The sequence below is a fragment of the Cornus florida genome, unplaced genomic scaffold (genome assembly GCF_030987335.1).
Source record: "Cornus florida cultivar Cherokee Brave unplaced genomic scaffold, ASM3098733v1 CherokeeBrave_3.0.0_Hap2_Chr06, whole genome shotgun sequence".
Taxonomy (NCBI): domain Eukaryota; kingdom Viridiplantae; phylum Streptophyta; class Magnoliopsida; order Cornales; family Cornaceae; genus Cornus; species Cornus florida.
The window spans coordinates 56,639,350-56,651,420 of NW_026775576.1; the positions used below are offsets into that span (position 1 = coordinate 56,639,350).

General features: G+C 34.9%; 2 protein-coding genes across 2 annotated transcripts; one reads left to right on the top strand and one right to left on the bottom strand.

Moving 5' to 3' along the window:
* Positions 1 to 5,219, bottom strand: LOC132314150 (indole-3-acetic acid-amido synthetase GH3.10-like). Its single transcript, XM_059813046.1, has 5 exons — positions 5,113 to 5,219; positions 3,491 to 4,269; positions 610 to 722; positions 272 to 346; positions 1 to 201 (listed from the first exon to the last, which is right to left on the bottom strand). Exons 1-5 carry the CDS (start codon positions 5,217 to 5,219, stop codon positions 1 to 3), a joined length of 1,275 nt encoding a protein of 424 aa, XP_059669029.1.
* Positions 5,220 to 5,259: 40 nt separating this feature from the next.
* Positions 5,260 to 6,309, top strand: LOC132314151 (uncharacterized). The gene is made up of 2 exons (XM_059813047.1): positions 5,260 to 5,381; positions 5,469 to 6,309. Exons 1-2 carry the CDS (start codon positions 5,260 to 5,262, stop codon positions 6,307 to 6,309), a joined length of 963 nt encoding a protein of 320 aa, XP_059669030.1.
* The last annotated feature ends 5,762 nt before the right edge of the window (positions 6,310 to 12,071 follow it).

The following is a 12,071-nucleotide window of genomic DNA, read 5'->3' on the forward strand; positions in this document are numbered from 1 at the left end:
CTAAGCAAGCACAAACACACTGACAATATCACCCACACGTCCATCAAGTTGCTTAATCTTGTAAGATGATGAAACACTGCATTCTATAGCATTGCATGCAGGATCAATTTTGAGCAGGAATACCGATACGTAATGGTCAGGCAAGGGCTCAGTGGAAAGGTCCCCCATAGTACCGTCAGACCACGACCGCACTAAGCAAAACTGCAAATTGCCCAGATAGAGAAGATCATCCTGAGTGCTATACTTAGGGCCATGATCATGTTTTAAATACAATGGGATCATTTTCCAAATTTCCAACTGATTCAAGCTGGTGTCCAAACAAGAACCTAACAGGAACCCTACAGAACTATCGACAAAGGAAAACCACTTGGCTACGTCATAAGCAAACACAGAAGGTCCTACTAGGAACAAGAAACTGGCTCAACCGGCCGTAATGACCCTCCAGAACCCCTTAGGGATGTTATAGTAAAAGACGGCACTGCTTAGGTTGGTTGCGATAATAAAACCATCGAAAACAGTTGCATGAGATCGAACATATGAATAATCTTGGAAACACACGTAGGAAGAAGCACTAATATATGTCCAAGCATCATGCTCTGGGTAGAATACCTCTAAATCATCGCCGCCATTATCTCCACTGAGAACAAAAACCCTGTCATCATAGGGCTTCAAAGGCTTGATCGCGATAGGTTGACACTTGTAAGTATGCATAATTTGCTTTTCTAGGAAATCAGAAGTCACAGTATCATACACCCAAACCTCCCTAGTTAGTTTCCTATGTCTTGCTCCAGAACCAAGCATATAAATTCTGGATCCAAAAGAGAAAAAACCCATACCATCCGGGAATTCTTTTCCCAAACAAAGCAGCGGCTCATCCAGATCCAGCATAATGGGTGCGGAATTCGAAATTATTTCCGGACGATAAACTCCTCTCCAACAGGAAGTAGATAGGGATACGTCATCCAAACTAATGCGGTACAAAGCATAATTATAGTCCTTCGAACTAGCATAAAAAACGATGTAAAGACAATTCTTCTCGGTGGACCATCCCAATGTCTTCATTCTTCCTACGGGCTAGGCGTGAGAAAGGAGGAGAAAATCAATTTATCGAGAGAGGGAGTCAAAGTGAGAACATCAGCGCAAAGACAAAATACATATATGTATTTATCGAGAGAGTGAGTCAAAGTGAGAGAACCTTACACGATGGGAATCAGAAAACCTTGTTGAGATGAACTGGAAACCCTCGAGACGGCTGGAGAGAGATGGAGAACGCGGAAACCCTGGAGACAATTTATACCCTCGTTATTATTTTTAGGGATAATTACGTATAAATGGGGTTAGGACTCCGTATTTACTCAGAGGCGGAGTCAAAGTTCCATATTTCCCTAAAATGGATTGCTGACGTGGCACATGGATTATTACTGTTCAAGAAATGTTTTGCCAAAAATGCCCTTATCACTATTTCAGCACATTTACCTTATTACCCCTATTTAATTTAGTCACCCAAATTGTTGCCCTAAAATACACACACAGTCGTGCATCACATATCCATCTCACATCAGCGCCGCCTCTCTCTTAAACCAACGAAGCAAGACCAGGCAACCCATCTCGGCACACACCATCACCGAACATGGAGCCCTAACCCTCCCTCATCTCATTTGTGAAGAGCCCTCAAAAGCCCCCTCTCTTTCTTTCTCCCCCCCTCCTCTGTGTAACAGGATTAAAGCATCCTTGGTTGAGCCCTAACCCTCATTCAAGCCCTCTCTCTTTCCCCCTCTGTAACAACGAAGCACTTCTCCACGTCTAACCGTCATTGGTGCGCCCTCTGTCTCTGCCCCTCTCTATAACCCAGCGAAGCATTTCTCCACTTCTGCCATTCATTTATTGTTGTTCTTGAACTGAAGTAAGTACTCTCTCTCTCTCTCTCTCTCATACACACACACGTTTATTTTTTAGATGATTATGGCCCTGATTTAGTGGTATAATTTTTTTTTTTTTCCAATTGGATGTCTGATTTTCATCTAGGTTATGTTTATATGTATTCTCCTCTTATAATTTCTATTATGCAATCATATATATATATAATTTCTATTCTGCAATCAAGATTGTTGTTGCTCTGTTTGTTGTATATGTTTGAAATGTGCGTAACAAAATGTTGCACAAATTTGGGCTAATTATAAGGGCTCATTTAAAAAATTATAACGTAGTTCCTCCCCTGCACATGAATTATAATTTTTACATCTAACATTTTAAAATCCATTCTAATTACGTCAGTTTTAGCCTGCCTCTTTGTCTACTACCAAAAGGACATGAAAAAACAGTATATAATTGGAGAAGAAGAATTCAATAATCTCAAATTTTCAATCAGTTTTTTAGTCAACTAATATAAATGAACACCAAAATCTATGTCACAGGTATATATTGACGGGTATAACAGACAATACAGTTTAGGTATAACAAGAAAGATGTCTGTAACAAGAAGACATGGAGAAGAAAACAATGAGAGAAAAAACAATGAAGAAGATAACAAGAGGAAAAAAACCTGGTAGATTAATAAATAATCTCCTATTGTGTACAGAATCACAACACTTACTCCAAAAACATATTATATATATATATATATATATATATATATATATATATATAATATTGTGAGTTGAGTTGAGAATTTCACTTAACAGAGCTTTGATGTCAGATAAATAAAGAAAGACAGGTTTCATAAATGAGGAGTGAAGAGGTTAAGGGAACACTGACAATATTTCTTTGTATTTTGCTCTGTTTTGAAAAGGCCACATGAGAGAGCTCTCTCTCTCTCTCTCTCTCTCTCTTTGAGGTGGATCTGTTTTTTTTGGTCCAAAACTCTGGCACTACAATCAAACCAAAGACACCACCTTTATGTGAAGGTGAATACGGATACTACTTCTCTTTGCACGAGGGAAGGAATCAGAATCAAAATCAAAATAAAATTAAAAACAGCTAATGGGTGATATAAAGTTTTCAATTCCTAGCAGATAAGTGCAGTACTACTAAAGTCTCTTTTAAGAGATAACCATTAAAACATGGTAGAGTTTATAGATTTTTGTGGGGATTGCTTTATTAAATCTGCCTATGCTCTTTTAGCTGCATTATATATTTTGATGAATATCAAGATATACAGGGTTTTACCCAACTAATTCTCGTAGCTCTGAAAGAATCATTTGTACTCATGAAAGCGTACTCTCAAAGATATATTTATACTTATGAGGAATCCAATTTTAAATCTGGTGCTTCATGTACTTTTAATATTGTCCCTACATGTAATGTAACTTGAAAAGTGTACATGCAAAGTGAGGTTACAGAACTGCTCTGCATACATAACTGATCAAATTAAGGGTATGAATTATATACAAATTAAATAGAATTAAATATGGTAGTGTGTATATATATATATATATATATATATATATTGAAAATGGAATTTAGTTTAGGTAATTCATCTAATTTAACATACCTGTTAAAGTAGTTGGGACAATCTCATACTCCTGTCCAATCTTCACTTGAGATAATGGTAATGGTTCATCTTCTAAGTAGTCATCGGTGGGTGAATTAAGGTAGTACTCTTGCAGTGGTATGAACTCGAAGTAAGAAAATGTGGGTACAACTACGAAAGTAACATTCTCCGATGGAGAAGGATTCACATTCACCCCAATCCAACTCCCTGTGGATCCATATTTTTTGAAGTATGGTTGCATTGATCTAGTCATTATAGAGTACACATACTTCACATTTGGCCATAGTTTAGGAATTAGACCAAACCAGTCTAGATCCTTCAACTCCTCACAACAATCTTGGATCCTCGAAGCTAAACATGGGTTTGGTGTGACGATGTCCAGGACAGCTTTGCTTATCTTTGGCAAGGTGAATTTTGGAGTAAGAGTGCATTCTTTAATGTCATTGCATATGTCTTTCCATAGCTCGTCGAATGATCGAAATGCCTGGATTGTGCTGTAAGCGAATGTTAACGTTATGAACTCTACTTGATCAGAGAAGAAGAGGCCATGGAGGAGGTAACAGTATGTGGATTGTTTATAGTCACCACTTGAAATGACCTCCTCGGGGCTGCAAGTGAATAACTTAGGTTTTTCCTGTTTGATCTTGAACTCTTCACTTGCAAAATAGTGGGTTGTGGCTGTTCCGGGCCTTCCGGCTATTAAACCTTCCTTCGTTTTTAACTGTTTGCTGCTGTATATGAACTCTAGGATCCTTCCCCCTTCCCTTATTCGGTAAACCCTACGACCATCAACATCCAAGGAAAAGAACTTTAGAACAATTTCGGTAAAAGAAATAAAAATAAAAATAAACTTTACCTACAAGAAATAAGATAAAAACAATTTTAAAAAAGTCTTGACATAAGATATTTTTGATTATTGAGAAGAGCAATGTTATTCAATCTGAAAGTTTAGGTCAACTAAACAATGCAACTAGTAAATGACAAATATATATGATCTTCACGTGAGGTTTCTCTCACTTCTTAATGTTTCTGTAGCTATATAATTACCTACATGTTTTATTCTTCCTTTTATGTATTCCATTGGGTTAAGTGATGCTTTATATATGCTTCGTATAAGTGTGTTTTACCTATCATTAACGTGCTTATTCGGATTAATTCCGAATAATGTGTATTGAATTAATGAATTAGGAATATATGAGTACTTCCAAGTGCCCGTGTAAGCTAGCAGATTTCAGACTGAATATTTTCAACATGTAATGTGTAGAAGTGCAAATTGATAAATTTAAGTTACACTCTTTTGTGATGGATTAACTTAATTGATTTTGAAAACTTTCATAATGGAAGGTAGGTGTCAATATGATAGCAAGACACGTACTCTTAAGTTATTATATTTTATTTTGTGTTGCTAAATGTTTACATGCTTAGGTCTCTAAATTACATTATTTAATTATGATCTTTATTTGTTTTATATTTCATTAGTTTTTTGAACTTTATATATATATATATATTTTACTAATGAGTCGATTTTCGAAGCAGTTGGAGAAATGGATGAGAGACAAATTGTATGCTATTGTCGATTTGACGGAAAAATTGACAAAAATGAGAATGGGTAAATTACATACATCGGTGGTGTCACAGACCCTTTTATGATAACAACAACAACAACATATGAATCATTTCTAAATGAGTTACGAGAACGTTCATCTTCAAACGTGAGTGGTAAAGTCATATATTATACCACCGAATCTAACAAGAATGAACTTTTGAGGATGACGGGAGAATCTGGATTTAGAGTGATGCTTGTAGTGAGTGGTCCCATGGTAGATATATATATGGAAGATGCAACGCCTGTAATTGCATCATGCACAATTCCAACTGATCATAGTGAGAGGTAAGACACATATATGTAAAGTAATACATTGATGTATGCGTTGCATAGGTTATACAATTTTTAATATACTTTTTTGTCCACTTGTAGACAATTTCTTGAAGCCACTAGCTATAATGTATCCCCAATTGGTCTTCCGCGAAGTGTTTCGTCAACGTCTTCATTTCCTCCAAGAAATGAACATCGGGATTCTTTCCAACAAATTGATGACATTCTTTGCGAGGATCAGCTTTTTGACAGCCTAAATGATTTCAAAGATGCACTCGTTTTGTTTGGTCTTCGTAATCATTTTCGGTTCAAGTACTTGGACAATAGTAGAAAATATTATAGAGTTGTGTGTGAGGTTAATAATTGTCCATGGAAATTGTCAGCTGGTTGTGAAGGAAGTGGTGGTATAGTGAGAATCAAGCAATTTAATAATGTTCACACTCACACTGCTCAAGACATTTCAGATTATAAACCCATTTTTTGGTCGAAGGAAATAGGTCGAGCTATTGTGAACAAGGTTAGGGACAATCCTAAATGCACCCCTAAGACTATTTCCAAAGACATAGACGGTGAATTTTCTGCTAAAATGACTTACATGCAATCGTGGAGAGCTAAGGAGTGTGCACGTCATATGATTGAGGAAAATCCTGAGGATAGCTATATTTTAGTCCCGTGGTTGTGTGAACGAATAACAGAATATATTCCAGGGACAATTACATCGTGGGAGTGCACGGATGATAGGAGATTTAAGCGAGTGTTTGTAGCTTATGGGTGCTCCATACAAGGTTTCATCAATTATTGTAGGCCCATGTTAGCAATCGATGCTTGCCACTTAAGTGGCAATTATAAAGGAACAATGCTTGGTGCAACGAGGTTCGATGCGAATGATGGCTTGTGGCCTTTGGCATATGCTGTTGTTTCTTCTAAGAATGATGATGATTGACATTGGTTCTTGAGCAAGGTGAAAGAGATTCTAGACGGTCGCATTGTGACAATCTTAACCGACAGGCATCCGAGCCTAATAAGCTGTATTAGAGATATTTTTGGCTCCCAGTACCACTCATGGTGTCTTCGTCACCTAACGGCAAATTTTTCTACATCCATTCTTGGGAGACAAAGTTTAGGATTGAGGGCTTCGGGTAAAGAGCATGCGAAAAATTTGTAATTTTTTACTTTTTTGTAATTTTTTTTTAATGGAGAATTGTTGCAGATATATTTTTTCCCAAAATTTGTACCAAAGCTGATCTTCTTATTATCCTAAATTGATATATTCAGGGTGAACATATATTCATAGCAAATATGAGTGATTTTGTGCTGTAATGGCTGCCACTTCAGATGATGGCAGCTTGGTGCCTGTTCAGCTTACTATTTATTTCAACCACAATGTACCTCGTGAGTCTCTCTCTTCGTCAATGTCTCTGTCTCTCAAAAATTATATGAACATTCTGTTTACATTATTAATATTGTTTGACAGATGAGGCTGAACGGATACATCAGTACAAAGGGAGAGTGTTCAGTTTAAACAATGAGCCTGGGGTGCACAGAATCTGGCTACCAAATGAGGAATGGCCCGGACTGGCAATGTGTACAGCCTTTGGGGACTATCATATTAAGGATTTTGGACTTATTTCTGTCCCTGAAGTGAGTGAAAGACACATAACCAGCAGACACCAATTTGTTGTGTTGCCAACCGATGGGGTATGTATGGTACTTTTGGTATTTATCACTTGTTCTTTTTTATACAATGACAAAGAAAAACACATGTTTGTTTCTCTATATTAAATGTCGAAAACTTGTAAAACATCAGCTGAACGAATAAGTTTCAAACTCATGAGCATAATTGACATTCATCACTTCAAAATATGTAATATCAGTTATTATTAATCAATTTACAGGCTTTTTTTGGCCCAAATTGATTGAATTTTTAAATTGCTATGGATTTTCGAAGTTGATGTGAACATGCTGTCAAAACTGTTTTCTGAGCAGAAGTTTTCCTATCTTTTCTTTCAAACCTGATTTAATCGATAAGAAAATTTATTGATTTAAATTCATAGCAGAAAAATATAGTGTTTAAGCTTCCAATCGACTTTGGTTTCATGCAAATTGTTTGAGAAATTTTAATTTTTTTATTTTTAAAGGGAAGTACGTTTTCCTGGGAAAAATTGTTTCAAACAGATTTTTGGGCTTCCTTCTGATTTTTCGTGCTCCAAATAGTCCAATCAATTAAAAAAGTTAAAAAAAATAGATATTATAGAGAGCAATAATCTTGGTTTACTAGTGTTATCCCTTTTGTTTTTTTTTTTTTTTGTTTGAATCTTGCTTTTGGTTGTAGTGTTATCCCAATTTTTTTTTTTTTTTCACTTGTGTTATCCAATTTCAGCTGATAACAAGATAGATCGATGTTATCCCACTGCCTAATAAAAAAGTGGTCTGCTCATATAGTGGTCGTCTCTTCATATATTTATAACCAAATATACAAAAGTGGTCTGCTTATATAGTGATCCATGGATTCTCTGTGGACTTCTCACATGATCATGCAAAGATGTTTTAATGATGTTTTGTGATATTGATTTTATGTGTATTTGTTTATAATGTCTCTTATTTTTGAGTTTTTTCATTTAACTATCTCTAACTATGGTGTATTTTGGTGTTATATTTTCTTTAATTGATTTGCATGTAGTTGAAATGTAGTCTTCCAAAGGGGTTGGGAAAAGACAACAACGGGAGCGTCGATTGCATGGCCTATCAAGTACATCAAAATTTGTAAGTTATATGGTCTTTATGTTCGATAAAATTCTTTTATGATTGCACATTTGTAATGGTTTTTATACTCATACTAAGGGGGGTCACATGCCTTTAAGTGACCATTTTTGTGGTGTATCTTGAACTTTATGATTTGTTTTGGTACATCGGCCCGTGTGGAGGTCAATTTTATTTCTTGTTTTAAAATGTTGAAAGCATGGGAGTATGGGATCATCGTATGTGGAGGTTTTGATTGATTGTTGTGGCGGAGAAGTTGATATGTTGTTTAAGGAGTTAATGCAATTTGGTAACTTAATTTTTTTTTTTATGTATTAGTTGTTATTCATATTATATGCATATTATTGATGTAATAAAAAATAGGGTGCATTAATTACCTTGAAAAAAAAGTGCTATAGTCACATCTGTATTCTCTAGTACCACATGTTTTAGAATGGGTTTTCCAGTCACATTGAACCGCACATCTCTTTCAACACTTCTCACAATTGTACTTCTTCTCACCATGCTTTCTTGAGTAGTGCTTCTTGATTGTGTCCACTTCCCACAGATACACCTTCCTCTTCATTTTTTTTTGTAGTTTTCTGTTTTAGCTTCCAAGGTAGGTTGTGTCCTCTTCTGTGGAGGTGGAGGTTTTGCTCCCTTTGGAACCTTTTGTTGCATACCTCACAAATGAACCTGTTTGTTGCCATTAGGGTCTTAGGAGATAGTGCAATTACCTCCGCATCTGTATTGTCGAAGTTGTCTGCTCCTTTTCTTTTCCTGAACAAAATTGTAATCACGTCATATTCATTTCTAAAAAGAATTAATTAATATTCATCACTCCCTTAATAAATCTCAAATATTCTGCAATTGTAGTCAAACTTTCAAATTATAAATACTTAGATTAAATTTCACCCAATGGATTGGAGCTAAACTATAGTTATATTAATTCATATGAGACTACAATTGAAGCAATAATTAATAGTAATAGTAAATTTTCCTTTTTTATCTCTTTCTTCCTCATTCCCTCTCCAGCCACTACCTCCCAGTGACTTTCATCTTTTGATTATTTTTATGGGTTCAATCCACTGGCTACACAGAGCTAACTTGCATAAACATGTGAACTATTATGACAGACTACCATTTTGTGGCCAGAGAGATGTGTAAGTCTCTTTTGTCAAATCATCAAATGGGTAAAATTCATTCACATGTTTGTGAATTGGGTTTTGTAAATAGATATATGACACATGCACAAAACAACAACATTACATAATCAAAATGCAGGTACAAATCTATTTGAAACAAAAAATAAAAAAGTTTAATTAAATAGAATCAAAATAAAGACATTGGATAATCTAAGTGCACTTAGCCATCGGGATTTGGAAAATAGATTTTTGAATAGCTTTGATCAAATACCATTTTAAAAATAATGATACTACATAATAAAAGTGCACTTAGAAATCTATTTAAAAAATAAATTAACATTATAATAGTTTTGTTAAAATGAAAACATTAGATAAGTAAATTACACTTATAAATAGGGATGCCAATACTCTGCCTCATGACAACAATTACATATTTACAACAACTTTCAAACACAAAGGCTTTTTCTTGATGATGTGACCATACCTTTTTATCTGCCATGGTGTAAGTAAGGCTGTTTTACACAATTTGGCTTTTTCTTCAATAACATTGCTAGTCACAGAATATGAATCTCTATAAAAAGATCAGTTCTAGTACATACACAAAACCATCCCACTTTCTCATCTTATCTCTATAGACAAAATTATATGGCCAATTCACAAACCAAATCCTATGTTGAAGCAGTAGTCATTCATTGGTTCTCTCTTGTTGATGTATTTTGCGAAATTATTTGGCTTCCATTCATTATAGCATTATAAGCTATTTCATTTTTAACTCCTCATATTTGAAGCTATTCCATTTTTAACTCCTCACGACACTTCGTGAGGCCATCATCCCACTTTATCATCTTATCTCTATAGACAAAATTTGCAGTCGTTGAGAGCTCTGTTCCGGGTGAAAAACCTTGAAGAACTAAGGGCACTTATCAGAACTTTTTCCAAGGTACTACTTTTTTAAGGAACTGGCTTAAAAGCAGCTTCTTTACCTATCAAGTAGAGAATTATTGTGTTTAGGATATATTGTACAATTAAAAAAAAATTAAGATGCATAATAAAGAAACAATGTTCCTAGTGATGTTGGAGTATATTTTGTACTATTCATTTCCTCAAGTTAGCTAGATTGGGAATAAAGTTTGTACTCTTTATGGCACTAATGGATTTATTTGTGGATGTAATGTGCAACTTAATTAGTGGTGTGGGGTGTAATACCATTTTCAATTGCAAAAATAAGTACCTTGCGCGAAGGTACTACTTTTTATCCAAAGGTACTACGTTTTTGAACTGAAGGTACTACTTTTTTCTCCAAAGGTACTACGTTTTGAAAACGCTACTACCATATTTTGTAAACACCCGCTTATTATTTGGTTGAGAATATTTTGTGTTGCTGCTGTTATGAGATTGGAGTGGAATTAGGTAGAGGGGAAAAAAAAAAGTTCTTTTTTTAGGCAATATAAAAACAGACCTGCTCCAGATGACTTGAATAGCAAATAGGAGTAAGTGATTCTAATTTGACTATGGTATGGACATGATTAGACAGACCTCTATCATGAGGTCATTATCAAAGACAATGCAACAACAATAAGGCAATTTACTTCCAGTATGTGAACTAACCCCTCGGTCAGATTTATTCATGAACCATATGTACTAAGATCAGGAAGATACTTCGTCTAACCAACACTCGCACAACTTGCACACCAAATATAAATGAGTAGGATGCATAAAACTAATAACGGATAGTATCTTCAATGTTTATTCATGGTTCTCGAAGAAAAATAACATTAAAACACGCTAAACATATGGTGATACTTAAACTAAAACTTGTTTAAGTATGAGAGAACATTGAAAGTTAAACAGACGGTGTGAGAGGGATTGACAAGGGTTAGGGCCGGGCTTGAACTTGTAATCTTCATTATTATTATTTTTTTTTTGGCGTAATAAAATCTGTTTGCCAATTTTTTCGTTGAACATAAGTTATATGTCAAACCACGAAACTGGAAAATTGTGTGATACATAATTAAAGAAGACCGATTAACTTTCGGAAGGAAAAAAAAAATAACAAATGAACATTATTAATTTTTTTTTATCTTATTGAACATTGATTGTTCATTTTTTTTTTATACTGACTTATTAAACAAATACTTAGGTCTTCCTTCTAGGATCATGTATTTCTTTCAAATATGTATATGGTTAATTTTTGTATAAAACAATGATGACATAAAGATATATGTGAAGTGTTGTCAAATCATCACATGACTAAAGTTAGCAAAAGTGGTACTAGGTGCATAAGGTACTACTAGGTGTTGTCAAATATTCCCTCTAGTGTTGCGCGAAGGTACTACTTTTTCTCCAAAGGTACTACATTTTTGAACTGAAGGTACTACTTTTTTCTCCAAAGGTACTATATTTTTTAACTGAAGGTACCATGGTTTCTAAACACCTGCTTAGTTAGGTTGGAGAATATTTTGTGTTTTTCATGGCTTCCAAAGGACCTATTTATTGATGTAATGTGCAATTTAATTAGCGGTGTGGGGTGTAACACCATTTTCAATTGCAAAAATAAGTACCTTGCGCGAAGGTACTACTTTTTCTCCAAAGGTACTACATTTTTGAACTGAAGGTACTACTTTTTTCTCCAAAGGTACTAAATTTTTGAACTGAACGTTTTGTGCTTTTCATGGCTTCCAAAGGACCTATTTATTGATGTAATGTGCAATTTAATTAGCGGTGTGGGGTGTAATACCATTTTTAATTGCAAAAATAAGTACTTTGTCCGAAGGTACTACTTTTTCTCCAAAGGTACTACATTTTTGAACTGAAGGTACTA

Excerpts from the sequence above, each read along its gene's own strand:
- LOC132314150 (XM_059813046.1), bottom strand. The coding sequence starts at position 5,219 with ATGACTTTACCACTCACGTTTGAAGATGAACGTTCTCGTAACTCATTT. Across the intron at positions 347-609 it reads ATGGCGGCGATGATTTAGAG|TTCTGTAGGGTTCCTGTTAG; the intron begins GTATTCTACCCA and ends CTTTGTCGATAG. Across the intron at positions 202-271 it reads ATTTGGAAAATGATCCCATT|TTTTGCTTAGTGCGGTCGTG; the intron begins GTATTTAAAACA and ends GGCAATTTGCAG.
- LOC132314151 (XM_059813047.1), top strand. The coding sequence starts at position 5,260 with ATGACGGGAGAATCTGGATTTAGAGTGATGCTTGTAGTGAGTGGTCCC. Across the intron at positions 5,382-5,468 it reads CCAACTGATCATAGTGAGAG|ACAATTTCTTGAAGCCACTA; the intron begins GTAAGACACATA and ends GTCCACTTGTAG.